The sequence below is a fragment of the Thunnus albacares genome, chromosome 23 (genome assembly GCF_914725855.1).
Source record: "Thunnus albacares chromosome 23, fThuAlb1.1, whole genome shotgun sequence".
NCBI lineage: Eukaryota > Metazoa > Chordata > Actinopteri > Scombriformes > Scombridae > Thunnus > Thunnus albacares.
Window position 1 is genome coordinate 23,017,448 of NC_058128.1, and position 24,650 is coordinate 23,042,097.

The following is a 24,650-nucleotide window of genomic DNA, read 5'->3' on the forward strand; positions in this document are numbered from 1 at the left end:
TAAAGAGGATAATGCAGGGGAGAGGGCCAGATGGTGACATGCAAACAGAATGAATAAAACACACAAAGTCATGCAGACAAGTCTGTACCTTGTCGTAGAAGAGAGTCTGCAGCTTCCTGTGTGGAAGGACTGATGGTGCAATGCACGAGCTGGACTGAGATTCTGGTCTCTGTTTCCTCTGTTTGACTTTCTCAGGTGGTGTTGTCCGTCGACTGGATACCTCTATAAAACGCAAAATAAGTCTTGATTCTATTATTTACTTTACATACATGGCCAACATAGTTTTAGGCTAGATTTAAGCTAGATTACATAAAACATGAAATACAGAATGGATTGCTTTTTTATTTTGGTGACCAGAGGATGAATTCTAATGAATTAAGTTACCCCGTCTTTTCATCTAGTGCCACCAGCAGGTTAAATTTTTCACTTTGCACAATAGCTCAACTTCTGCAAGATGGATTGGCACAAAATTTGGAAAACATTCAAGTTATCCTCAGGATAAATTGTAATAACGTTGGTGATCCCTTATCATCAGGTGAAATTTTCACTTTGGCCAATACCTTATGACCATAACTTGATAAATGATTACCTTGTGAGGAAGCTGGATTCGCGAGATCATGAACCACCGGTTGTTCAGACCAGTCAGCGTCCTATGAGGATTCGCACATGATCTTGTAAATCCAGCTGCCTCACAAGGTAAGATGGTGATAGATGGTGATAGCCAGAGGGTTCATCCAATCACCTGCCAAGTATTTCTTGAAAGTGCCTGCCCTTTTCCAAACAGTTTGAAAGGATGACTTCTCAGATGGTTCTGTGTAACAAACCATCTGGTGCGTCAGGTTATGTGATGGTTTATGACCAAATACCTGCAAAACTAAAGACATTCCCATCAGTCTCAGCTATACTTTATGTGTAGTGCTAATTGGCAAATGTTAGCACGCTAACAGTCACGGTGACCATGGTAAACATTTCATCATACGCATGTGACATTGTCACTGTGAGCATGTTAGCATACTGATGTTAGCATTTAGCTCAAAGCACCACTGTGCCTTTAGTACAGCCTCACTGAGCCACTGGCATGGCTGTAGACTCTAAGTCTTGTTTGCATCTTGGTTTGTGTTCCCTGCTGCTCCCTCTCAATCACATTGCTTAAATCCAAAGTCTAATCCACTGTATCCATACCTAGCTTAGTGCAGACTGGTGTGATGTTGAAGTTATGGCTGTTGCCAAAACCAAGTTTATCCAGGAATAGTACATAGGAAATGGTGGCCATGTTATTGGGACTGTAATGACTCCACAACCTAGAAAAAGCAAACACATGCTAGACATTTATGCTTAAAAAATACTTTTGCAGGTGAACTAATGTCAAGAAATCCATGCCGATGTCATGGCAAGATGAGAAAAGAGGTCATGCTTTATGCTTGGTTTTATCTGTTCTAAGACACAGACAGAGGGAGTGTGTGTGTGTGTGAGAGAGAGAGAGAGAGAGAGAGAGAGAGAGAGAGAGAGAGAGAGAGAGAGAGAAGAGAGTCCTGAGCACTAAAACCAATTAAAGCCATTGAAAATGAACCTGTCGCACACAATCCTCTAGAGCCACGTCAAAAAAGTTGAGCGGTGTTTCTGGAGTGGATTTGACTGCAGGGCCCGAAGTTTTAGAAGTCAATTAGCTCTCTCTCATCCTGAGACAAAGGCTGACCACAAAGTCAGTGCTAGTGATCTCGTCTTAGCTGACTGACGTCTTCCCGCCACTGGGAATACTGGAATAGTTGGGGGCCTGTGCTGGTTGGTTGAAAATGTGTGTGTGTGTGTGTGTATGCGTGCAACACATTAGTGTGTGCACGCATAGGAAAGAGGATAGGTTTGGTTTGATTATACATGTTCTATGATTGCAGATATTATAGCTGTGGAGCTCAGACACACAGTGGTATAGTGTGTGTGTGTGTGTGTGTGTGTGTGTGTGTGTGTGTGTGTACATCAATAGCACTAATAAGTGTTTACTGAAAGGGGCATAAATGATATTTGTTTCAATTTTGTCTTTGTTTTTTTCATAAACTAGTTTAGGATCCACTCATCTTCTTAGAGAAGATTCAGTAAATTGATATGATGTGTGATATGTGTAAGGGCAGTTTTTTTAAAATCACATTTTGAATATTTTTATATGATGAGCCCACTCTTTTTTCCCTGTAAAACCTAAAAATATCTTTGATGCCTCATCTTGAACTTGGAGGTGGTTACATTAATTTATCCAATCAGATGTGGTTTGGGGTGACTAGTTATTCTCACCCTTTATATAAACCAAACTTGACTTGTGTGTAGCTTGCAGAGCAATATCTTAGTAGGAGGTGTGTGTTTGAACTCCCACCTCACTGAACAGTCAACCAGTTGTAATGTGTGGTATGTGTGTGTTCCTTCGCATTTGATGTGCAACCTGTTGTATCAGACTGTATGTGATGCATAAACCTGTGAAACTCCTTGTCTGTCAGGTGGATGAGGTAGCTGTCCAGGATGCGGCGGAACTCGTGCTGTTGGATGTGTCCTTCTCGGTTGTAGTCAAACAGACGGAACACTCTGATCACGGTCCTCAGGTTGCCTCCGATCTGTGGGGTTCACACAGAATGATTGACAGCAACAGCAACACTACACCTCAGCAGCGCCTGCAGACTCCTGAACCCAACTGGCTCGTGAGGCTCGGCTTTCATCTTTGTGAACATGGTTATTGACACGCCTGCCTTGATCTGTGGAAGCCGGAGGCTGTTCCCCAAAGTGCTGACAACTGATAAGGATTTCACTTCATGTGAATTTCTGTAAAAGTACATTACACCTTCACAGAAACACTACAAATAATGCCAAGCAGAACTGGGCCAATACCTCCTCCAAATTAAAATTGAAAAAAGAGCCATCAAATTCTCAAATATTCCACCACAAAGCCCTGAAACACCAAGAGATGAACCAGGAAAACCTAACCTCTACCAACCCTACAGAACAGTCCATAAACAATCTGGTCCAACCAAATTATAACAAGACAAAAGAAAAATACATTACCATGACTGATGAGACATTAAGGCTGAGTCTGAACTAGGTATAAACTGTGTTCACTGTGCACACAGAAAACAGTGGAGACATTCTTTCCTACACTGCGACAAATATGCAGAAATTAGAATATATTCCTCCCCAAAATTCTTACACAAATATCAATTTGAAAGACAATCAGAAAGGGACAAACTCAAAAACCTGTTGAGGAGAAAAACAAAATTGCTGCATATTGGCAGCTAAACATCTGGCCTCTTGCCACAACCTGAAGGACATCCAGTGAAACGCTACCAGATTAAATACTGGTTGTTCTTTTTTGAGTTCATACTGACTGTTGTTGTTGTTGTTTGTTTGCTTGTTGACTGATTGATTGTCATATGAGTTACAATGCCCTAGGGTTGGTGATTATATATATAGGTGCACATTTATTATTAACATTACTATTATTATTGTTGATATTTGTTTGCTTTGACAATATAAACACTGTCTTTTCATGCCAATAAAGCTCATTAAATTGAAATTGTGAGAGCGAATTTCATGCAAAGGTTTTTGCTAGACAGATGAAATGGAGGGAAGAGAAGGTGAAGGGAGGGCACTGAGGGGGATTATGGGTCAGTAAAACACAGACGTAGACGTTTATGGCTTAGAGCAGCAGCTTGAAATAGATGTGCTCCTGTGTTTCTTGACTGGAAATTTAAGAGATGTACTTAAAGGTGATCTGATCTGAAGGATACTAGACTGAAGTTGCCAAAAGATATTTTGATTTGCAAAACTTTAATTAAATCCACCTAGAATTGCATTCCTCTCTGAAGCCCTCTGAAGCAACAGATCAGAGTAGAGTATCTTGAATCCATATTGTTTCAACTGCAGTGGGGAAGGTATTGATTTGATACATAAGTCTATAATGTTAAAGGTCTGAAGTACTATTTCCATAGAGACCATTGGGAGCTTTATCTCTACTTTTGAAAATAGATTACCAAAGTATGTCATGATCAAATTCACGTGTCAGCTTGACAGCTCATTAATTGCTGGGGTAATGAGATTTGGGGATCTAAAACCAAGGACATGGGCCAGAAAATGCTGACAAACCACTGAAATAGATCATCGTGTGACATCATCAAATCACTCAAACTAATACAAATGAGACTTATTTAATGCCTTTAAAACTAGAATCTGTTTACATGAATTAATACATTTTGCAAAATATTAAAAAAAATCTACACATAATAATTACATTCATATAACACTAATTTGCAATAGCAAATCTGCAAAGATTATCTTTTTATGCATAACATATTGACAAAGCATTTATATTGAACATACAGCCAAGGCAAGCTGCTCATACTCAACACTTCTGAAAAACATTCACTGTTAAGGTTAGGTAAGGACTGTGGTCTTGGTTTGGTGTGGCTGTTTGTTTTATACTTGATTTTAAAGGACAGGTTCACATTTTTTCAAGTCTATCATAAAACAATAAACAATAGTCACATGCTTATATGTATTAAGAGTGATACTGGTCACTGTAACTGTTCCTCCCATCCATACTGGGCAAGATCCCTTTAAAATTCTGGCTTTCTACAATGGTTTCACCTTACCGATGGTAAGGTGGTAGGTCAGGAAAAGATTGTGTTTATGGTAAAATAATCTATGGTTATGGTATGGTTAAGACAGCAATTGGTTCCAGTTAGGGAAGGATGTTTATGGTTAATAAAAAGGCAAATATTAATTGCAGTCTTCTGTCTCCTGCATGATAGTCTGACGTACTTCATGCCTATCCACCACCCTGACCTCTACACCTTTACTTTCTGCCTCGTTACATAAAGGGAACACTACTTCTTGCATTGGCACTGGACGTAAATCATGAGCTGCAGAACCACTCAAAATGAAGATAATTCCTACGGATACCGGGCTAGATTTAATAAAAGGTATAATATTGGCCTTCCTAATGGGAGAAACAATATATCAGTCTGACTGACTAACACAATGTGCAGTCTAGGACCAGCAGAGCACAGAGGAGATACAGGCATAAAGAGATAAGTTATATGTGTAATTTGGAACACCCTCAGTCTGTGGGCCTGGAGTCTGGGAGGCTGGATGATGAGGGTTTGGATCAGGTTAACATTGTTAGGGCTGAGTAGCAGTCAGTCAGTCTAAGCGAGCGCCTCTGCCAAGTCCAGCCCACCCCGCCTTCCAATGTCTCCGCCATGCACCAGCTCGTGCTGTAGCTCCGGGGTGCCATGCTAACCACGGAGGAACAGGAGCAGAGATACTAAATATACCCCCAGTGACTCTTGGGTAATCAGAGTCCTCTGTCGCCCAGAGAAGTCTCCGTCTAATTGCACTCTGATTAGACGAGCTGCCAAGTCTCTCAGTGAAAGGCGTGGAGGGAGCCTCCCTCATGTGCTGATACATTGACATTGTATCTATGAAGACACAAAATAGAGCAGATGGAGTAAAAGTGATTTAAAATATAGAGGCTGACCTCTAAAACGCTAAGGTTCACTACTTCCTGCAATGCAGGACTAGGTTGTTTGTATAATTCCAGATTTCTAGGTCTTTAGTTTCTCTTCTGAATCACAGAGGGGGTGTTTTTGCACAGCAGTAAAACTTTGAAAATCCCCACTTTTTGTAATCTAACAACTTCAGCTACCGTGCGAGCTTCCTTACAAGCATAACAATTAGCCCTGCTTTTACACCACCTTTCATTTTGCCAGAGTCAGGGGAAAGGGAAGAGGCGCTCCACAGCAGCCTGTGCGTTTAAAAAAAGATCAAATGAAAGTGAATTTATTAAAGACAGATATAAATATGATTCTCTCCCCCCCCTCCCTCCCTCTCCAACTTAGAGGATTCTGTGCTAATTAGAAATGTGTTAAAATCACAAAGGAGGGAGAGAGGAGATCATACGGTATTAATGAACAGAGACAGAGGGATATCATCCAATCTCCATCTCTATCTCCATCTCATCTCTTCCTCCGCACACACACACACACACACAGACACACACACACACTCCCCCTCTCCTTTTATCTGCCTTTGTTTCCTCCTTTTCTCAATTCCCTTGCAAACTTTGTTTCCTTTCTTTCTTCCCCTTTTGTCTTTCGGCCCATGCCTCCCTCTGCCTTTTTTCTTCTACAAATTCCTTGATTATTTAGTTTTTATCTCCAATTTTTTTCTTTTTTTTTTCCCTCTCTCCACTCCCCCGTCCTTCGGTGGTGCCAGCGCTCCATTAGGCAGCTGTGTTCTGGTTGGCGTGGTTGGAGGCCTGGCGCCGTGCCGCACTCGGAGTGTCTCAGCAGCCCTCGCCCATCCGTCTGCCCGCCCAGCCCCATGGTCCTTAATTAATGAAAGCTCTGTTGTTTTTGTTTACCGGCCTGTTATATGCTAATCCAACGATCCGGTGCCTGTCCTTCCTCTGTCTGTTTGTTACCCTCTCAGCTGATTAGTATGATCTCAACAGCCATGACCCAAAGTCAGCTTTGATAGCCATCTGATCACTGTGTATCTCAGCCCCTCTCCTTCTAATGAGTCACATTTTAACGCTTTAAAGGGTCAATTCACCCAAATTATAAAAGGAAAAAATGTACCTCTAGTGGTATCTAATAGGGGTGTAATAGTACACAAATTTCACAGTTCAGTATGTACCTTGGTTTTGGGGTCATGGTTTTGTACAATTTCGGTGCAGCAGGAAAAAATAAGAAAGGTAGAAAATAATATTTTGGTCCTTTACTTTGAAAAATGTGAAAATCCAACAATGGCTCATTGGCCAAAATTATTACTGGAACAGTTTAGTTGTGCTGCAGTGGAAAGAGGAAACAACTTTTCTGTTTCCTGCAAGGAGTCAGAACACCTGCTGACAGCTGTTTTATGATGATATATGGTCTAACTGTATATTAAGTGGTTGAAACTAGCTCCACCTCCAGCAGCTACAACAGTAACATGCTGCTCTAACACTGATGCTTCAGTATTAATAATCTAATGATGTCATATATAATAATATATCAGTCAGAGGGACCAAACCACTACTTTTACTGCAATACTTTTAAACTACATTTGTCTCTCTCAGAACTGGTTCTTATGATGTGCTGTCTGACTACATCAGAAATCAAATGTGTGTGTTCTGAACTGCTTCACTCGCAGGTGGAGTTAAAAGCCGGTTACAGAGAGGGGAGGGGGACGGGGAGACACGGTATTGTTTCACTACGGAGATAACGGAGCATATTTTAATAATAGCGTTGCACTCAGTCAGTGTTATGGGTCTCTCGTTTGTCATTCTGAGTCAGTGTCAGCAACACTACAGGGTAACCAGGCTACCTTGGCTAAACGCCAGCTAGCATACATCCATGCTACAGCTAAGTGGTGCGCTGCCAAAACATTCCAGGTGGAACACACGCTCCAGAATTATTGTTCTGCAAGTCAGAGTAAGTGGATTATTAAACTATTTAGACAGTAATTGTTTGGATCATGGGGCGTATTCTTCGTAAATCTGCATGTACTGAACTGTAATGTCTGTACCGTGACAGTTCGGGACAAATACACATATCATAACATCCCTAGGATCTAATCATGCAAATAGTTTTGGTTTTATTTGTCCAGGTTTGAGATATTTGAGATTTCTGCCTCCAACCCAATACAGTAGAGGTGATAGAATTTGTTTATGGTGCTCATAGCATTTAAAAATTAAATGGTGACATCTTGAGATGACTTTTGTTGTGATATGGCACTATAAAATTGATTGATTGATTGATTGATTGTTCAAGAAAACAAGTCCATAAGAACACACTGTCAGAAGTTTATGTAGGGACTATTTCTTTGGAAATAAGGAAGTACACTATCTCCTCAAGGAAAAGGGCAGTATAAGTCATGTTGCTCAAAAGCCTAAAAATGACCCATGTTTATGTCTCACTCAAAAGACCTCAGGTGGATGGATGAGTTGTCAATGTGTGATGAAAGAGTTCACTTCCTGTTTCCTCCCAACAGTCATCATTCCTTTCTTCTTACCATGATCATGATCTTTCCCTTACCTTGACCAAGTAGGTCCAATTTTAACCATGATAATCTTTGTTGAGTTTTTTTTTTCTTTTTTGCTTAAAACCAACCAAACGTCAGCCATAGCAGTGGCAGGTCAGAAAATGCTAATATGAACCCTTTTGTAACAGTAATTTGCAACCAATTCAGAAGGCCCTGACAAATGATCTTGTCCTGCTGCCACCAAATCGGAAAACGCTTAATAGGTTGTTGTGGCAGGCAGCTACAAATGACAAATTGTGTCATTTAGATTGGAGGCCTTGTTGAAGAGAACAGTTCACAGTGAGGTCTGTGGATTATCCAGAGTAGTCTGGGAACTGGTTCTGGAAAGACTCCGTAAAATGTAGTTTTTCATTGCAGTGAGTGCTGCAAACAAAATTCCATGTACCACCACTGCCTTACTTTGTAGGCAGAACTCTCAGAAACAGATAACCTGGACAAATAACAACAAAACTACTTTAATGGGACTCACTTCTTTAAAAAAAATAGCATCAGTCCTGACTGGTTTTTGATTAATGCAAAAGACCAAACAGCTGTTTTAAGGCCTAAACTTAACCAAACCTCAACCATAAAGTTGTCACATCATAAAATGTATTTATTTTTCAACTGTAATTTGATGTTACCTTGCTGATAGCAGCGTCAGATCAGAAAACACTTCCAAATTCTGTTCTAGCACAGAGTTTGGTAGGACTGAGACAGTGCTGAATTGATAAATCAAACAACAAAGTGAGTGAAATAAAACAAAATGTGTTTGTATTTGGTATTACTGGCTCTTTAAATTGGTTTTCTTAATTTAGCTGACCCATTTAAATACGGGAAAATATATTTAATGATTTGTTAAGCATGAAACCTTTGCAGCTGGGTTTAATTAGTGTAATGATTAATGACTAATGTGATGTGATTGCGCCTCCAGCCTCCCACCTCACCTGCGTGGTTTTATACTGTTTCGGTCAGTTTGATGTTGTAATAAGAACAGAAGGTAAACAGTGTCAATATTTTTAATTTAGACAACAATTTTATTCTTTTCCTGTAAAAGTAAAATGTGATTGTATACCATTAAATATGAAGAAAAAAATGTTTGATCTACATTTAACCACATCTAAAACCACTAAATAAAACTGATGAAAGCAGAAACCTGCATCATAGAACATGACAGGAGGATATCCATGTTATAATAAACATGTAAGTGTAGCACTAATCCTTACATGTCATCACTGTACTCTCCAGATTTAAGTACTTGGGAAGTGCAAGTGATTCAATGCTGACATTAGTCACAGACAAAGCTGCATTCCTGTGTTTTCAGTCAGACTGTGTCGACTTGTAAACAGTGTGTAACGACAAGGCTTTAAAAGACACTCGACTCTCCTCTCTCTGTCAGCCAGAGCTCCGCCACGCGCGCTCTAACCTTTCCTGTCACTATGAATTATGGGAAGGAGACGAGCAGGGGGATAGGACGACTGTCTGAAGAGGAGGGATGAAAGAGGGTGATGGGGAGAGAGAAAAGAGGCAGAGTTGGAGGGGAATGAAGGGAAACAGTCAGATCACAAGTGGGAGCGAAGGAGGGGAAACTGCTAAGTGACAGAGGGAGCATGAAGAGAGGAGGAAAGAGAGAAAAGCGGGAGGAGATCAGACAACGATCATCAGAGAGTGTAGAGATGAACTTTCTTTTGTCTGTCAATTAGAGGGCTAATTTCTCTCTGGTCGGGCTCCAGAGTGCCAGAGACAGGCAGCATTAAAGTGGAGCTCAGAGGGATAATAAGGGGCTCTGGGACTAGTCTGCTGCTGTCGCTCCCATCCAAACATTGGTATTATACAGGCACTACATAACTCGAACAACATGGAGGGTCTACAAGAGGGGTTCCCAGAAATACTCATGCTGTGGTTCCTGGAATAAATGCAGATTAGACCACAGACCCCCATTTGATGAAGATTTACTCCAGGGAATCCCCACATGGGAAGAGTCCTGCTGTTGTGTTGGTTTATTCGCTAACTGTAAGAGTGACAACCATTAGGAAAACCATTTTTCTTTGCCAAAAATATATTTATTTTTGGATGCGGATGCTATGGACAACCCATAAGGACCTAATCAGGCCCCCAGACAGGAGTATACTTTATCCTGATAGGATATATTTACCTCAAGGAGATCCTGTCATTGTTATTTTTGCTATTTTAGGAATTCTGCTTGAACCACAGGTTCTGATTCAGTGGTGATGAACGCCCAATGGGAAATCATAAAGTGGAGTGACCATTTCGGGAATATGTCATATAAAGATAAATACAGGGATGGATAAGACTGTCCTCCCAAGAAAAAAGACAGGATCAGTCGTGTAATCAAGCGCCCCCTGACGACACATGTTAACATTCAAGTGACAGAATCTCGCTAGCGGCTGGAGTAATTATGACGGAAGCAAAGGAGGAAATAAAGTGACGTTACTACTTAGCGGCGAGGTCGGCATAGGGAGGATGTCGGGGTGGAAGGACGGTTCATCAAAACATCGACAGTTGTTAGCTTCCTACTCCCTAACCTTAACCATTGGGTTGTTGTTGTAACCATGACGAAGAAGGTGCCCTAACCTTAAGGAAGTAGTCATTTTAGCCCACAGCACAATGTTTCCCTAAACCTAACCAAACATTAACTATAGTGTCATCAGTTATTTGTAATGGTTTTGGAAGGCACAATCAAAAAATCATGCTGCTGATAACTGCCATGTCATATTAGAAAATGCGTTTTATTCTGTGGACATATTCTGTGGACTAAACCTCTGTCCATTCCTATATTTAACCATTTTGTTGTTGTGGTTTCATACAATGTAAAGGATCATCATTTTGCATCTCCCTGTGAACTGGAAAGACAACAGATTACCTATATGCAGCCTGACACTTGGCTGGAACTTGAGAAAGTGCTCATGAATCGCTTTTGTGAGACTGCACCCTATTTTATCAGTGTCACATGTTTAGAGGTCCGTTTATGTTGTTGAATGTATTATTGTTCAATGTGTATGAACTGAATATCAGATTGTAACTCAGTACCACAACAACAAGTAATTTAAAAAAAAAAAAAAAAGATCAAGACACAGATGGAGTTAATAAACAGTTGAACATCCTTCATTCAACCCTGGATGGCTACTTCAGTGAAAGTGTATGTGTGTGTGTGTGTGTGTGTGTGTGTGTGTGTGTGTGGTGATGGGGGGGGGGGGGGGGGGGGGGGGGGGGTTGCAGGGATCTTAATTGAATATTGATAAGTGAGGCAAGCTCATGGGGTAAACAGCTGTGACTGGTACTTCATCATATGTGTGTGAGCATCACTCATTATCAGGACCAGCTGCTCCTCAGAGACGAGTCATCAGACAGTGACCGCACGCACACACACATACACACACACACACACACACACACTTATTACAGTAATTGACAAACAATTTTCACAGAGATCAAAGTCACCAAAACTGAACACTGAAGAGAAGGATTCCCAGTCGCTTCATTGTTCGTTCAGCGAACAGATTACAGAATATTTTATTTGTTCATCACAACTTTCTCTAACAGGAGAGAGTCACAATGGTGACCATTAACAGCAGTCCTCCTGCTCTACTTTGTGTGACCTCTTGAAGCCACTGTTTGACACCTCTGGCCATTAGAACCAATGAGCCTCTAAGTCTGCTGGTTTTGAACTTAATCTCATTGCTGCAGACATAAAAGGTGCCCTGTAGACTTTTTTCTAGTATCACTATGGAGCCAGACAGTCTCCTGATGTTACATACAGAACATTTAATATCTGAGACATTATTGCTGCCCCTTGCAATTTCTGCAATTTGCTCATTATCAACCAGTCTACTGGTAAATCCTATTGTCTATCAAATACGTTGATAAATGATAAACCAGCTATCCAACTTTATTAAACCAACATCCAAAACCTGAAGGTATTCAATTTTCAATTATGTCGTGCAAAAGAAAAGCAGCAAAATCCACATAAGAACCAGTGATAGTGGTATTTCATGTTTGGCATTTTACACATTACAGAGTAAACAAATGCACAGGGAATAGTTAAAGGATCAGCATTTTCTTGCTGTGACCTAAACTTCAGATGAATGATTTTTTTTAAAGGTGGCCTTGTTAATCTGAATTTATGCTTGACGCAAGGGGTTCAAGTTTTTATTTATGGTTCATGGTCAGATTTTTCCCATTGATGGCATCACCTCAACACTAGACATTTAGTTACTTTTTGAGGCAGCGCACATTATCTACAGCAGAGCTACAGCAACTATAAACTCAGCTGTGAGAACCTTGTTTACAAGGCAGTTAGACTGAAAACAGCACTGTGCTAAAACAACACATGGGGCTTTGTTGGTGGGGTTGTGCTGCTTTAGTTACCAGAGGGATAATAAAATACAATTCAGGAGGGCCGGTTTGAGTAATAGATCCATGAGCTGAGACACCAAACACTACACAGCAGTTTATAATACTGTAAGATAGGATTTTACAACGCAAGTTATTACAACAACACACATTTTATCCTCCATTGCAATTATAGTGAGGTAAATACTTAAATGACCCTGTTGACATAACAAAGTGTAACAATGGCCAACACAATTCCAGGTCTAACTGTCCCCATGCAAAAATAAAAAATCTTCTGAAGCAGTGCTCAGTTTTTATGCACCACATATTTGGGACAAAATCCCAGACAACTTGAGATGAGTTCCAACTCTTTTAAATCAAGGGTTTCTGTTGCCTTTTGTTAAATTTAATTTGGGACTATTCATTTATATCTCTCAGTGCAATTTAACTTTTTATTCTTCTGTTTATTATGTTTTATTTTAACTTGGCTTATTTTGATCTTCTATTTTATTTCACTCCTTTTAAATCCTATTTATGTGTTTTTTTTGTATCTTGTATTAAGGCATTTTTATGCAATTTAAATTGCCTTGCTGTTGAAAGGATGCAATAAACTCACACATTTTCCATCAGTATATAAAAATACCCTAATAAGCTTGATTTCTCTCTCACTACAGGTTACTGTGACACTGTCCTGTTTTGTTTTATAGCCCTGGCTGTAGACTTTTATTTTTTGATACAAGTTAAACGGTTCACAAGTAGCAAAAAAAGCAAATGCTCAGAAAGAATGGTATGATCTAGAAAGAGGAGGATATTGGTGTACTAGAAATAAATGTATTGTGTCGACTGTAGGATGTGGGCTGTGAGAGAATACAGCCCACACATAAACATACAGTTCAGTACACACGTACACATGTACGTCTGTCGTTGGGATAAGGACAGCCCTGATCACCCTCGGGCCTTCATTTATCCACAGATAGGATTTGGTACATTTCCTACGTTTCACAACAACATCAACAGCCCCGGTTTAACATGTGGAACACAAGCAGCACAAATCCAGAGTGAATTCTGTCATGCTTCCTACGGAGAGCCTGAATTCTGCCAGAGCTGGTCACACAAACACAGCTGCCTCCATATGAATCACATACACGCACACACACACATATACACACACACACACACACACACACACACTCTGAGGATGCTGTGTGAGTCATGTTTACTGTGACTTTGCAGCATTCATGGATGTTAAAGCAAGAAACTCGTGGATGTTCTCACTTTGTTCTACGTCATCGCTCTGTTTTCTGAAAGAACTGTACACCGAGATGACAATATCAGTTAGGCACACATTTTTTGGTCATTTATAAGTTCCTCTGTAGATAACACTCACTGTCTGCACTGCTAATAACACTAAAAAGAGCTGTGTCCCAATTCCATATTACACACTAATTGCAAGTAGGCTGCGGGTATGTTGTGTGTTTATACTGGAGAAGCTACAAGATGAAGTATAGTTAAAGCAGTGAGTGTGCATTATGCTGCCAAGGTACACTGTTATTCCATAATGCAATTCACAAAGGAAGTGGAGGAGCTATTCACTGCCAAACGTGAACACAAATTGCAGATGGTGGTGACAGGTAGATCTTGTAAAACTGAAATAAGCACAAGTATACAGCTGCAAAGATACATGTGTACAGTTGTAAAGTGCATTGATTTCTAGTATATTTACAATTAGAATAGGACTGTATTGGATACAATTAGTATGAACTAATGCCATGGTCACACTGGACAGGGGCAAAGCAAAGTTCATCCGACTGCTCTAAAGAAATAGGTGTGCAAGAGGCTTGGTGATGTAGAGGCAAATCGCAGGGCTAGACGATGGACTACTGCTAGCAAGCTAACCTCTAAAACATAGCCAGCGGGAATATGCTAGCGGAAAGTCAGTCAAAGTAGCTTTAGAGGCAAGCTAGCTTGCTGTCTGACAGTTAGTCTGTGTTAACTCCCTTTGTTTTTAGCACTCAAGCTCTTCATTCCCTCATAAGGAGCCAATGTCATGACGCAGGGTTTCCGCCAGAAAAGTTGTTAGGCCCAGCAGGGGCGGGGAGTTTAATTTGTAAAATACTAAGTGTGTGTTATCAATACTAAGTTGGACAACAGACGATACCATTATAAACTGAAAGTGTCTGCTCAGTGACTGTCTGCAGCTGCTCTCATGTCTCCCCGGGTCTCGGTGCTTGTTTTCAGCAGACACAGCAAGACACAGGAACCTGGCTTGGGTCTTGAGGAGTTGTAGCATTTATTCACTGACAAATAGCTTCAACTGTACACACGCTGCACTGTTCACAGATACACTGCTAACTCCATGCTCTCTGCCCCGGCTGCAGCAGCCTCACCGTCACACACATGATCTCTCTCTCTCTCTCGACCACACATTAGCTACATACTGAGCTACTCCTTAAAGGAGCTACGCTACAATTTAGGAAACATCTGAACATACATTTTTAAAACAACTCCCCGATGCTTCGGCCCAGTGGGCCGCTGGGCTTGAATTACACTGGCCGAAACCCTGCATCCAGGTTAGCCTTTGTTTCACTAGCATCTGTAATTCAATCCAATCTCTCGTTCAGCTTTTCTTTCATCGGTCTTAATGAAAAAATGAAGTGTGTTCCTAAGGTTTAGTTTCCATATTCTAAGACAAATCAGCATCCACAGCATCAACAAAGCTAACAACAAGAACTTAGCATACAAAAAACTACAGCTCCCATGAAAATTCACAAACACAGCAGTGCGAGTTACATCATTGTGGCTTGGTTTAGTTGTAATCTCTGCTGTCTAAAATGTGTTCAGTTATTAAAGAAAAGTCTTAACTAACTAACCACAACCCCTCAACTCGCCCACGGCCTCAGTGCATCTGTCAAGCTGTCGTTTAACCTGTGATGGTCTAGGGCTTACGGGAAATGTTTGCTAATGGCTATGAAAAAAAAATGAAATATTGAAGATATCTTTTTTTTTATTATTACCGTCCTTGTCTAAACTGAATCCAACTACAGTACCCTGTTAGGAAACGCATACACATAATCCTCATAAAACAAGTTGATTTTTAAAAATATTTTGGCATTTGTATCTGTGCTTGCTAGCTAGCAGTCCTCTTCATCCCTGACCTTTTGCTGGAACATTGCTATGTTTCTTGGTGTGCTTCTGCCACCATGTGCTGAGCAATGGAATACATAAACATGACAGCACAGCACAAGTCAAAAATAAAACAGGCAAACTAGTATTTATGTCTTTTCATATTGTCATGTGATTTTTCTATCTTTTATTAATGCATTTTTATGTATTATGCAAAGCACTTTGAATTGCTTTGTTGTTACCTTTTTCAAGGTAATAAGGTTGATTTGTTTCTCACTGTAAGTTACTGTGACACATTCCTATCTTGTTTTATAGTACAGGCTGTAGACTGGTTGACTGTAATGTTGTATTTTTTATTAGAAATCAAACTTGTTAGCAAGTGGGGAGAGCAGGGAGCATTTGGGGACTGCTCCTCAAACCATTTCTCCATAGCACCACTAGTGGGCAAAAACTCCACAGGGTATGTCTCATATAAACAGTTATTTTGCCAATCATTGATGCTGAAGATGTAATTCAACTGAAGCTTAATGCCAACAGACTCACTATGAAAGAATGCACCTGACTGCGACTAGAGCACAAATCCAGTCAAACATTTAGGAGGGAGACAGAGAATACACACCTTATCTTTGAGATGCTTCTGCATCTCAGACAGGGACATGGAAGTGTTCTGTGGACCACGTCTGAGAGAAACAGACAGACAGACAGATAAGAGTTTAAGCATATTCAGCCGCTGCTACCAAACGCATAAAAATGCAAATGCAGCATGGCATTTCTTTGTTTAGCAGAAATCTAATCCAGAGGAGTGTGTGTACCTCACGCTGAGGCTGCTGCAGGCTCTGTGGGCCGTGGGAGCTCGGCTAAACCTCCTCAGAAACTGCATGTAGTCCACTGTCGCACCGCTCCTCTCACACAGCTATACAACAGCCACAAACAAAAAGACATGTAAACAAGTTGAGCCGCACACAGAAAACACGACTGCAAGATTGATGATGATAAAAAAAAAGCCAGAAGAGGATGAAGATGATGGTGTTAAAGGAAACACTACTCCACATCCAACATAATCCTGCACTCAAACCCACTCCAAACTTTTCAAACATTCCAGTATTGGCGTTTGTGATAATGGCACATGTAATGGCGTCCCCGTGGAGACGGGAAGAGCATCGCGGTGATGTGGCTGGCTGGCGTCAGGTGGGTTGAGCAGTAATTTTCAGGACGAAGCTGTTGGGGGAATACACTAGGTGCTGTTCTCTGCAACTGGGCACACCTAGGGAATGCGGTTGCATGCTTTTATTCTGACCTTGTGCTTTTTTTTTACACACACACATATGCATGGACACACACATTTAATGGCAAACTTGTAAAGAGTTGGCACAAACCCAAACACTCAAAATCGAAAAACTATTTTGCGCACACAAATACACACATACATTATTCAATCAAGCAGACAAATACTTGGCACACACACTCACAAGCGCACACGTATACCTATTTTGGTGGCTCATAATCAAAGTACAGTCCCTGTTGCCCTGCCCTACATCCTTCCATTGTGTAATCCGGTGCAGCATTCCCAGTGGAGCTCCTGGCATTGAATCTTATTATAGACACCACACCGTCCAATTATCACTGCTATCAGCAGCCACGGAGTACAGCTCCCCCCCCTCCCCCTCCCTCGGGGGATGCGGGGAGGGAGGCTCTCCATGCTCTATATACCTATGACAGCGCGGTTACACCTGCAGTTTGAAGGTGAGACGGAGGTCAATAGCTGATGGTGGAGGGCAGGGGCCATAACATATGTCGAGATGATGGGAAAATATCAGTACGTCATTGTCTTTAATTGTTTTCATTGTGCTTTTTCTTTCTCCAGAAAGAAGCAACAAAGCATTAATCATGATTATTCATATAGACTAGAGGATATCTCCTTAAAATAATGTCCTCTTAAGTTAAAAAAAATATTAACTGTGGTGAAACCTACTGCCACGTCATTTAAAAATTCTTATCATAGAAACAAAGTTATTATTGTGCAAAATGCTTACTGATACTTAGAAAAAGAATTTTACTTATCAGTTTGTTTGTATTATCAATAAATACCAAGAAATTGATAAAGGGTCCACATCCTGTTTGATTTAGTGTTTGGTTTGCTGAACAGCAGCCACTGTGGCTGCAAGAATCTATTGGCTCAAACTGCAGCATTACAATCTGATTTGATTCCAGAGAAAATCAAACACTTAATATGTCTGGTTTTAATTTTATATTTGCTTATTGTCAAGTTTCCTGAAAAGACCCAAACCAACTATGTGTTAGTCTGTTTCTCAATACTTCTTGACTACCCCACTCATGTTAGCTAAGTTAGCCAGCTGTTGGCAGTGGCTTCATATTTACTGCAAGAAAACAAATTAGCTTATTTTCCAAAACATCAGACTTTGTCCTTACATAGAATAATCTGATCATATCTCTGACTTCTACTAGCGGGGAATGAGAGGGCATCCTGATGAAGTGGCCTCGGACACCGGTAACAAACAACAGTTAGTTACCTTAGCATTAGCTAAAGTGAGTAATGTGAGACTTTGAGGCTCTAACTTGGCTCTGCCATATCAGCTTTATGACTATGGAAGGACTGATGAGTCTCCGAGCTTTTCAGACTGTTCATCGCTTCACTGTCAGTAAATCAATAAAGTAGCTAAATATGCTACCCTACGTTATCCAAGGCCACCTCCTCACGTTGTCCTCTCATCCCTCAGTAGTAGAAGGTAGAGTTATGATCACATGATCCTGTTTAAAGTGTGACAGGTTGTGTTCCCACATCATCTATATCCCCAAACTCTATGAGAAAAGGGACAGAGATGCTGGTTCAGTGAAAGGAATAACCAGACAGTTTACGCCATATATCACGCAAGGTATCAACAGTAATATCCTAAAACAGCTGAGCACTGTAGTTTTCAACAAACATTACTCAAACAGGAGAATTTGTGCATTTGTTACAGACTATTTTCTGTGGCGGATTGATCCACATTTGGTGTTTTGGTGTTCTGGTGAGTATTTCAAGCTGCAGGACAGTGTGTGTGGGGTTGAGTCAAAATAAAGTACAGTGTGTGTGTTGGTGATAATGAAGGAACATGTCATCCAGTGCAACAGTGTGGCTCATTGACATGTTTTTAATAGTTGTCAGACAAGAATATCACCAGACTTATCCTTGATGGTTATCAGGAGGAAAAATAATTAGATCAGGACATCCCCACTTTTAACTGAGCCCTGTCATTTTCAACAAGATAGACACCTTGGGCCCTTGAGTCCTGAGCCTGGTGCTCCTGTCTGGAAATCCATCCTTACAAACCATTTCATTAATTTAAGAGATTTTGTAATTAGCCCCAAATTGCAAGATCACTTTCATTTCATTTAACCTAATCAGCCTGTGGCTCTGAATAGGTGAGAGATTTGAATCATAAATCCTCACACGCTACAAGATAACATGATTACATATGAGGACAGTCTCTGCTATTTTTGGGGGGGGGTGAGCGCAGATTTTCCATGATCTTGAAAATCAGTCGCCATGGCCAAATCTGGATTCAAATTGCGGGAAATGTGTCCACATAGGAATGTAGGATGCTGCAATATATACAAGGATTCCAAATCCATTCTAATCACACTGAATAAACACAGAAAAAAAAGACATCCAGCAAAGGGGAGGATGATGCAGTGGGCTTTCTCTCTTGTTGTCTGAATGAGTCTGTCTGTCTGTCTGTATCACCGGCTCCCTATTAATCATCTGATTTGTCAGCTGTGATTGTGATGATCTTTTTCCCGTCTGCCCCCTCTCCCCCTCAATTATTCAAGTAACTTCTCCTTTTACAGATACAGCTACCAGAGCACATTTAATAATTGATCGACATTTAACAAAAAGAGATCTCGATCTCTTCTTTTGAAAACGTGGCATGGATGAGACCAGATAGATAAATAATCAACAGAAGAAAAAGAAAAGAAGAAGAAGTGGGGGGGTGGGGTTGTCAGGCTGCTGGTGGCATCTCGCTCCCTCAAGCACAAAGCGACTTCCACATCAAAATGTCACCAGAACAACAGCTGCTACTCCAGTGATAGTCTTTTAAAGTAAACTTTGAACAACTCTCCAGAAAGCACACACACACACACACACATACACACTTACCCGCACAGTGCCTTTAATGAATAAGACTGAGTGGGAGGGGTGGGAAGGGGATGCAGGGAAGTGGGGTTGTGTTCGGGGGGTGGAAGACACAAAGTGCTGATATTATGGGAGGAAATCTGTGTGGGAAAGACAGGCAGTCAAACTGTCAGACGTGAGCGCTGAGATGGAACAAAGAGGAACAGTGGAGACGATTACAGTGGTGTAGTGGAGTGACAGAGGCGTTGTGCACGCAGATGAAGATGAAGGGAGAGGGGGAATTACGCCGCCGCCGCCGCCGCGCACGGACACCAAATACACAACACGCACGCCCGACTGATCAATTCCAGAGTGGAGAAGCATCCTGGTGCATGGCCTTAACACTCTCATTAGGCTTCATGGATGCAGGGTGATGACTTAAAAACTCCACTTCCTACATCACCCACCAATATTACTGCTGCTGCTTTCATAGCCCATAGGCTTTTTCTTTTATTTATTCCTTCATTTTTGGTAAACATCTGCAAGCTGCTGAGGAATGTATGAAATAAAACATAGCAAAGAATAACTGGGCTGGATCAGAGGAGAAACTAATGCCAGCCAACGCAACAGAAGTGCAAACAAATAACGTCTGCTTTAACAGCTGCCAGATTCACTTCTCCTCTGACCAGTCTCCACGGCCACAGAGCATCATTTGTCAATGTCAGCTGCCTGAAAGGGATTAAAAAGAATATTCTACTGCCATCTTCTGGATGATACCACTCATAACAATAATGAGGCAGAATTATCCTCAATCTTGGCAAAAGATCTGTACATATTGAAAGTAGTTAATCATGTAAAAATGTACAGCAATGGAAAATTCACAAAACAGTCAGTTGATGGAGAGACTTTATATGTATTTTAACTATTATGACTTCATTAGCATAGACAGACCAGGCCTTTGCACATTTGTTACACACGGGATAAGTGCTGTTGCTTAGGGACAATGTTTTAATGCTGGGCATTGTGTGTACCAAAATCTTTAAAACATAGATCTTTCAGCAACTCATCATGCAGACGCCTACAGAAAATCTGTTGTTGTACCTGCTTTACACTGTAGACAAGTGGGTTGAGACCACACCATTTGTCCCATGTACACTTTTATGCATTTCTTACAAGCAGCAGCTACCACGGCTTGAGGCTGACGCCAATGCAGAAGTACCTTTAGGCGCAATTCCACCAATGACCACTAAATGCTCCAACTGACTCCCATTCAAAAAGCCCCCACTCCTCTTTAAAAAAAAAAAAAGTCAATCATTTTTTTCAATAAGTCATTATCACTAAATCACTGTTGGTGGTCGTCATTTTGAAAATCATTGCTCAGTTAATAAGAGTTGAAGACTTACAGTAGTTTCGATGTCTGCTGTGTGGACGTTGATTGACAGCTGTCACTGACAGTTGGCTCATCTGCTGCTATTGATGTTACGATACCGAGACTCCGAAGCGTGTGTTGAGTGACACACGAGGCTTTCCCCTGATGCCTCATACCAAGGCTTGTATCATTTTTAGAGATTTTCAGATCATGTGTCCAATGACTAAGGAGACCTTGGTTTCAGCAAACACACATGATGTTTCTGTTTGAAATTCAATTGGTGATATAAGGACCGCGAAACCTGAACGTTTCGTGGGTGTACATCCCATGGAGTGTAGTCAGTTGGTTTGTGGAAAGTACAGAGAGTTTGACAGTTTGATAAATTTAAATATTCAGCAGTTTTTGCAGGTTTTTGAATTGTGTTCAATTTCTAAATAAAAATCAATAAAAGCTTCACCTTTCCACTTTGTTACACAAGCGCTCTCAATCCCCAGTCGCATAAGCACTTTCCCAAAAGAACTCCTCTTTATTTCAATCTCCTGTTTTACCTCAAACCTACAACATAGACACTCAAATGACACCTTTCTTTCTTTCTTTCTTTCTTTCTGATGTGAGAATCTCATTGGATATAGCAGTAGCACAAAGTGCAGCAACATGACAGTAATAGCAGCGGTACATGATCATTTATAATTTGGCTGTTCTTAATTATTTTTACCAGTAGGTGTCACCAGTAAACACTGTGTTAAATGAGGCTTCGAGGGGAGAATCTTTTGGTGATAAAACTGGCTGCGAGGCTTGCACTCGCACCGAGTCAGACTATTGTCACAATATTTCACTAAGTTTAATGTTACTTGATTATGATACCTGCCCTGTTAGCACAATTTAGCTAAAGTAGCTAAAGTTAGCCCCGGTGTGCAGCGCTCAGTGTTTGCTTCATTCCAAGGTAGGAGGCTGTGTTTCCAGAGCATGAAATTTGGGAGGTCCTGGTTCCAAACATAAGCTGCAAGTCTGGGCTTCAAACCAGCTCCAATGCAAACCAACAGGTGACATCACACCTTACTACATCCATCTTAATGATTTCTTACCATGCTTGTCATCTATATCTGTAGCTTTGCTAACACATACTATCCCTGGTTTGTTTGTGTTCAGCATTATGTTTTGTTACATCAACAATATCTGATTAATTATGTAATAATAATAATAAAAACAACATTTTAAAAGTTGTTTGTCATCTTGTGGACAGACCTGACAAAGGATGAATGCAGGCTTTTTATAAATCGGAATCATGATGTAGTTATTTCGGCATCCTTTTGATCTGTTTATTGCATTTACATCACAGCAGAATCTAAGTTTATTTACACTCAAAGCAGCCATTCTGAATAGGGCTGTTTAGACAGGATGAGAAGGCTGCTGTGGTGCTTGATCCTTGTGAAATTTTTGACTCGATTCGATTTTATTAAGATCCCAGGGAACTGAGTTAACTTGTGGAAAATGAGTATGATATGGACTCTTAATATCTAGTTTTCTTCAGTTAAATGTTAGGTTTTCTGTGTTCTGACTTTCCATACTCACCATGCTTTCTGAAGAAAGAAAAAGGAGTGGCAGTCAAACACTTACATCATGATAGATGTCATGGGTAAAACCAAATACGTGGGATTGTGTTGAGTTGAATGTTATGTAAATTAATACTTGTTTGATTTGTACGTAGTTTTCTTGGTATATTGTTTGTATAGATAATGTTTACTGATACAAGGAACATTGTCAGTTACTTGTTGTAGGTGTGTGAGATGAAGACACCGTGAGAGAAATATGCTTCTATCTGACTGACTTTGCAGTAGATTGGAGCTCTTATTTAAAGGGGCAATTTTTGTTAGGAGGGAAAATAAAGTCAGTGTAGCTGTGTGCATGTGAGCATAACTGAAGTTAGCTTTCCTCCATTAAGTTTGATTTATGGTGTTTGTTGTTTTTCTTTTAATTTTTCTTCGGAGTTGCATATCTTCGTTTGGTTGCACGGTGTAATCACTCTTTTTGTTTTTTTAGTAATTCAACAACTCTGAGGCCCAATTTACACCTGCTATTAACCAGTGATCTGTATCTGGATACACTATCTGGACAATGACGTCCAATCAATGGGTCTTTGCATTTAGACCTGGTGTTAAAATGCGTTCTCGTTTTCTCAGCTGTGCCTGCTTTGTGATTGGATTTCAATATGCAAATTAGCTAAGCAGAGCTGGTGGACTTTTCAACAAACATGGCAAGCCCCAAGTCAAGGACACTGCTGCCACTAACTACAAGCAGACGTCATTCACTTTTTTACGCAGGAAGACCACTATTTGTAGTTTCTTTACGGGGCTTGCTTTAGCTGGCAGGAAGAGGCCTTTCAGCCTGCTGGGATGATTTTTTTCTAATGAATGTGGTTACGCTGTACAGATTGCATTTACACCTGGCTGAGATCTGATCACAATGCGATGCATTGTAATCGGAATGCTCTAACATGTTTCCTCTTATCCAGATAACATATCCAGATACAGCTGACATTTTAATGCCAGGTGTAAATGGGGTATGAGTCTGCCTCCTACCGCCTTCTTTAAAACTTCGGTCAGGCTCCAAGTGAAATTAACTCAAGCTTCTAAGATGAGACACGAGAAAATCCTTTATTAACAGGATTATGAGATTTGGCTATAAGTCATAAAGTTCCTGCTTGATTGGTTGTGACTCCAGCCTCACACCAAGCCCTCTGATTACTTTAATCCCCCTTTTAAAGGTACAAGCCCACTGATAGCTGCCGCCTTGTTTAAATGCATTCAAAGAACCATTACATGCTTGCAGGTCAAGGGATGCACTCCTAAAACTGACCTGCACTCTAAGGACAAAGGGGGACAGGGGGATCTCTGTCTCACCTTGTCCAGGAGGGTGTTGAGCTGGTTATGGCTGACAGAGAGACGGCTCTTCAGGACACGTCTGAACTCCTCTTTCCTCACCAGGCCTGTCCTGTCAGGGTCCAAAGCCATGAAGGCTGACTTGATGTGCGGCAGTCTATCATGGATCAGGGGCTCCATCATCCCCAGAGTGAACTGCTGGCCTGGATGGGAGGTCACTGGGCAGGCTGGGAGGGTGAGATATTGATGAGGGGTGAAATATCTTATGTCACTTTAAAGCTACTATATTTTTGGGAATATACGGTATGAAATATGCACTGAAATATTACCATCGGTTGTGGGGCTGAAAACATGTTTGGCTTTATATATTATTAGGTATGTTACAATGTATTATATAGTGTATTTTTCAGCCAGTATCCTAAAGTGTTTCAAGTCTTTTAAGGAACAGAAAGTGTCTATTTTTGGGGTACTCAGCACCTGGTAAAGAAAGATCTGCGTGTATCCCTCACATTGTCTATTTGTGGTTAATAAATTGTTGAAGGAAATTAATAAGAACCTGTATGATAGACAATGTATTGTTAAAGCAGTTAATCTTCTGGAAAAGGGCTGCAAAGGCTCTGGACCGAAATCCATTTATTAACAACTTATTACACATTTTATTAATAGACAACATTTACAACTGCATTATTACCAAATAGAAAGGATGCACATCATACAAAGGTTTTTGACAACCCAAAATTACTATTTTCCCATGAAAGCACTATAATCATCTGCAGGA

At 40.7% G+C, this 24,650-nt stretch overlaps 1 protein-coding gene across 6 annotated transcripts in view; it reads right to left on the minus strand.

Annotated features, from left to right (window-relative positions):
* The window catches only part of efcab6 (EF-hand calcium binding domain 6), a 69,588-nt gene that overhangs the window by 39,511 nt on the left and 5,427 nt on the right, over nucleotides 1–24,650 (minus strand). For all 6 annotated transcript variants that reach the window (XM_044343748.1, XM_044343745.1, XM_044343747.1 and 3 more), the window contains exons 3-8: nucleotides 23,894–24,099; nucleotides 16,323–16,423; nucleotides 16,130–16,190; nucleotides 2,461–2,597; nucleotides 1,183–1,301; nucleotides 89–222 (exon numbers count right to left, since the gene is read on the minus strand). In XM_044343748.1, coding sequence (XP_044199683.1) covers nucleotides 89–222; nucleotides 1,183–1,301; nucleotides 2,461–2,597; nucleotides 16,130–16,190; nucleotides 16,323–16,423; nucleotides 23,894–24,099 — 758 coding nt within the window. The remainder of the gene's footprint in view (nucleotides 1–88; nucleotides 223–1,182; nucleotides 1,302–2,460; nucleotides 2,598–16,129; nucleotides 16,191–16,322; nucleotides 16,424–23,893; nucleotides 24,100–24,650) is intronic.